Here is a 5,366-nt window from a genome sequence, read left to right on the forward strand (position 1 = left end):
TTTAAAATGACTGTTTTATAACAAGGAATTATATTGCTAAATATCTTTCAAAGAAATGGCCACATTAAAATATGTTAGGACCCAAAGGCTTTTTCCTCCATTAATTGCTAGCCAGCAAGCCACTACAGTGTATGGCACTGATGTTAAAATGCTTACGGTGGCCACAAACTATTAGATTTCACTCTGCTTTGCCTTAAGAGCAAAAGACAGGGTATATCCAGCCATCTCAATGAATTTCATGACAGCTAGAGTCAAAACTAGCTAGGTTAAGCTACCCATTACCAACAATGGACACCCTAAACACAACGAACAGGAAAGACTTGATTTGACAAGGTTCTGATATTTATTTAATACTTAATCTAAACATACATTTTAATATGTCGTTTGCAAATATCTGTGGTACTGCAAAGAGGAAAGAGAATCCGTTGACATCGAAATCCTGACATCAAAAATATTTGGTGTCGTATCAACAAACATCTCAGAGAAACGGCCCCTGGAATAACATAGAACTGTTTAGCTACAGACAACAACATGAAATCGTTAACTTTAGATGCGATGGCATTGATATTTATCAAACGCTATGAAGATTGCGAAACATCGATTCAAACTGGTGTCATTTTAGGATCTTGGTGACTTTGAACCTGCAGTTTAGTTCTAGTTTTCAGAAAAGTACAGCAGCATGGTTACAGACTGGACTCAGCCATGATGCATTTCCCTCCGACAATATTAGAGACCCTGTATTATTAATGAGCCGCCACGTGCTCATTTTAAGATACTGTGTGATATTTATGTTCTCTCCTGGCTGACCCTTTCTAAAGAGTACGTCACAAAATAACGCTTGTGTCGAAAAAGAAATCAAAACAAAAAAAAAATAAGTTAACAGGTTGACAAGAATATAAATTTACAGTATATACAATCACGTATGATGAAAATATATCAACGCGTCAGTATTCTAAAGGTTCGAAGTTGCCCGCTTGAGAGCTATAGATCATCAAATCAAAGTTGCAGGAAGAAAAAATAAGAGAAAAGGATGCTGACCGCAGCATCGACAAAATAATCGAAACCTAATAAGGCTTTCCTCACAAAATCCCAGCTGTTAAAGCAGAGCAGAACCAAAGAGCAGCCGTCTTGAAAAGATAATATATCAACAGCACTAAACATGACAGGCACCCATACTTTACCTTCAAAATGAAAGAAAGAAAATAAATAAAAAATATATTCATATATGTGTGTATATATGCTTATAAAATGAAACACTGTAAATCATCATTTCTCAAACACAGTGCCGCCACACCGAAGGCAACATTCTGCTTTCGCCATCACTTTTTAGGAAATTTTTTTTGTAGTATTTGTAGAATAATTCTGTACACTATATACTGTAAACAAAATGTAAAAGTTTGTTTTTAAATATTTGTTTTTTAAACTTTTTTTCTGTATACCCAGTGTATCGAAAAAAAGTGTTGCAGGCACTTAAAGTCCATCTCCATCGTGTTGGTGGTTTTACAGTGGAGCGCCGACGCGGGGAAAAGGGCTTGTTTGGTTATTCCTGGATTGTGTTGGGTTCTGATGAGACGTCGCACCAGTCTCAGCCGAGGATGTCCAAGTAGACAGGCGTGGCTTTTCCCAGAGCATAAAGGACTTTCTGAATGTCTTTGATGTTCAGTCTTTGTTGCGGCTCTCTTTGCCAGCAGCCTAACATGAGGTCGTACACTTCCTTAGGACACAGGCGAGGCCTGTCTAGAACCCGACCTTGGGTAATGCATTCAATGACCTGCAAAAAAGAGAAAGACTGAAATGAGCAAATGTGTGCAATTGATTTAGAGGTGGTGTGTTTACTTTTTCATGCTATTTCAGTCAAATAGAACTCATGTTGCACACTGTGACTCTATTGGTTTGAGCCAAGGTTATTATAGTTTTGAATTTTTTAATTCGTTTTATTTTAATATAGTTTTCAAATTTGCTATAAAATTCAGTTTAGTTTTTATTAGTTTCATTCATATTTTTGTTAGTTTTAGTTTAGTTATTTAACCATAATCATGATATTGTAACTGTGGTGTCTTGCTCACTTTTCCGTGAACAGCCATGCATCAAATCAAAACTGGGACTAATGAAATTCAATAATAACGGCAATCGCATTTAACAGTAAAGGCTTGTATTTGAATGTTCTTTTCATTTATGAAGAATTATAAGCGTGTGTATGATGTGATTTAGCCAATGCACATTTGTTCAAAAGCCTGGCAGAGTGATCACAAGATGCTAGGCAAAAGTTGTTGTTTACAGAAAGGATGCGCGTTCTCATCTTTTTTTCTGTAAATGATCATGTTGCGCTGCATGTCTTTTTCTTCAAAGCACCAACTTAGAATGCCTAATGATGGTTTGATTGCTTGTGTTACATGATAAAATAAATAATCTTGCTTATCTGATGTAATAGATTTAATGCTAGTGCGGTTCGGGTCGTGACTCGCGGTCTTCATGTCAAACGGTTCTCGTCTGGTACAGAATTAAATTAGTGCTGCTGTCAGATAATTGGTCGGGTGTTCTGTTAAGCACTGCTGGTGCACGTTTACCAAACAGGACCTGTGCAGGCTTTAAACTGCTTTGCGTCTCTCCGTCAGATAACCCCATGTGCGTGATGCGCCATTACAGGTAGGCTATTTCCCTAAACCTCCACACAGCTGTATATTTTTCCGCCAAAGGGTGAGAACATAATGATTACGAAAACGATTATTTATGATAATTATTATTGTATTTCAGTTCGTTTTTCAATAACTGTTGTTAGTTTAGTTTCGTTTTAGTTTTTCAATTATTTTGACGTTTTTATTTTATTTCAGTTTACGAAATTGTTTTTTCATCAATCGTTTTAGTCTTAGTTTTAGTTTTCGTTTACGAAAATAACCTTGGTTTGAGCATCAATCTGATACAGCAATGTTGGTTGAAATGTCAAATGTTGGGTGGGATTTTGACTCTCTATTTGTCCCATTCCCATAATTTGCTCACACTAAACTCCCAATTGATTTGTATTAGCATTCTAATCTAAAATATTAGGCATAAAAATACTTAGCACACATATACACTACCATTCAAAGGTTTGGAGTCCGTAAAAAAAAAAGTTAAAAAATGTTTTTGAAAGAAGCTAAGGCTGCATTTTTTTTCTCATCAAACATTACAGTAAAATTTTGAAATATTATTACAATTTCAAATAAATGTTTTCTAATTTAATATATTTCGAAATGTAATTTATTCCTGTGATGAAATGCTGAATTTTCAGTATCTTTACTGCAGGCTTCAGTCTCACATCCTGATTAGGTGCTAAATAAACATTTCTTATCAATGATGAAAACAGTTGTGCTGCTTAATATTTTTGTGGAAACCAGGATGCTTTTTCCCCAGGATTTAATGCATCCTTGCTAAATAAAAGTATCTTTAAAAAAAGTATCCTACAGAACCCACACTTTTGAATGGTAATGCATTTAAAAAAAAAAGATTTTTAATTAGGCTGAACTATTTTTTATAAATTCTTTAAATAAATATTATGAAATATTTTAAAATAAGAGGTATATAATAGTTAAATATATAAAATATATATATATATATTTAAATATAACACATTTGAATAAATAAGCTTTCCATTGATGTATGTTTTGTTAGGATAGGACAATATTTGGCCGAGATACAACTATTTGGAAATCTGGAATCTGAGGGTGCAAAAAAATCGAAATATTGAGAAATCGCCTTTAAAGTTGTCCAAATGAAGTCCTTAGCAATGCATATTGCTAATCAAAAATTTGGATATATCTATGGTAGGAAATTTACAAAATATCTTCATGGAACACGATCTTTACTTAATATCCTAATGATTTTTCGCATAAAAGAAAAATGTGTAATTTTTACCCATACAGTACAGTGTATTGTTGGCTATTGCTACAAATATACCCGTGCTACTTATGACTGGTTTTGTGATCCAGGGTCACATATATAGAGAGACTATGAGAGCCTGAATATGAATATGAGCTTGACATAATGTAAAACAGGACTGACAATTCCACGAGAAACGGATATATAATTCAGACTTTGGACCTATTCTACCTTTTTTAACAGCCCTCGCGTCAGTGCACATATGATGCCTTAAAATACTTTCTAGGTAGACAGCTCACAAGGTTTTCCAGCCGAACTGTGTGTGTGTGGTGAGATGTGAGATATATATATATATACATACAGACCATCTGAGAGGACCTTAATGAAAGTAACGGATATAAAGTTGTTCTTCTCAGCGCATATTGGACTCTAAATGGAATTCTTATATATTACAATTAGACATAAAAACAATACATAACACAGTGATTATCCTGATCCACTCTGTTAAACACAGAGTTTGCGAATGTAACAAATAAATAAAACAAGGACATGAGATGATTATTAAACATAAAAATATAAATTGTATTCGCTTTAATAATACCAATGATTTGTTCCTTCACTATTTGAGCCAAATTGACTAAACAATAATGCATTAATTGTGCATGCACTCAGCTCGATTAAAATGGTTTATTTGCAAATCTATTTCTGTGCCAGCAGGAAATGTCCACGGGACTGCCGGGTGTTACTGGAGTCCTTCCAGCTCAGCGTGAAATTCTCTTTGTAATTACTATTCCCTCTGTTGTGAGCCGTTACATTGATCCTACTTCCGGCTGGCAGAGAGCAGACTAATGGATGTCTACCTCCACATTAGAAATTAGCCAAGTTCCTGTGACTACTGTCTGCTGCATATAGTCAATAACTTTTTCAGCCTGTGTTCTGTTAATGTGTCTGTGTTTATTTGTATTTTAGCTGTTCTTATTGCAAGTGATAGTAGGGAGAGGATGCAAAATGAAGGTGCAAACAGGAAGTCTGCAGCGAGACATGATAGCATCACATTATGAATTGTATACTGACATGTTTCATAAAACAATGATGTGTGAAATCACACTTGTGTACTGTGGTTGGACAAGGACTTGTTTAGCGCACACTGTACTCATTCTGACACAATGCTGACATGTCTGTAACATTTTAGAAATGTACAATATACTGTATGAAGTATGAACACTCCAAAAAAGGCGTGTCTTAGTATTTTTGTCTTGTTTAGTCAAAATATCTAAATTCTTAAATCAAGATGCATTTACTAGATAAGCAAAATCGCATAAGATATTTAGCATTGTTTCTTGCTGGGTGGGGAATCCAAATTAAGTGAATTTTACTTAAAACAAGTGAAATTATCTGCCAGTGGGGTAAGTAAAATGCTCTTAAAACAAGAATAATTTTCTTACCCCACTGGCAGATAATGTTACTTATTTTAAGCCAAATGCACTTAATCCCCCCCCCCCCACCAAACA

The 5,366-nt window shown here is 34.8% G+C and overlaps 1 protein-coding gene across 1 annotated transcript in view; it reads right to left on the reverse strand.

The window, feature by feature from the left end:
- Nucleotides 1-1,456: 1,456 nt before the first annotated feature.
- Nucleotides 1,457-5,366, reverse strand: part of LOC107674750 (NT-3 growth factor receptor-like) — a 160,854-nt gene continuing 156,944 nt past the window's right edge. Inside the window, exon 16 of the mRNA XM_016468843.1 lies at nt 1,457-1,771. Within this exon, the coding sequence (XP_016324329.1) occupies nt 1,586-1,771 (186 nt within the window). The 3' untranslated portion in view covers nt 1,457-1,585. The remainder of the gene's footprint in view (nt 1,772-5,366) is intronic.

This window comes from Sinocyclocheilus anshuiensis, unplaced genomic scaffold, assembly GCF_001515605.1.
Source record: "Sinocyclocheilus anshuiensis isolate Anshui unplaced genomic scaffold, SAMN03320099.WGS_v1.1 scaffold1093, whole genome shotgun sequence".
In the NCBI taxonomy this organism is placed as follows: domain Eukaryota; kingdom Metazoa; phylum Chordata; class Actinopteri; order Cypriniformes; family Cyprinidae; genus Sinocyclocheilus; species Sinocyclocheilus anshuiensis.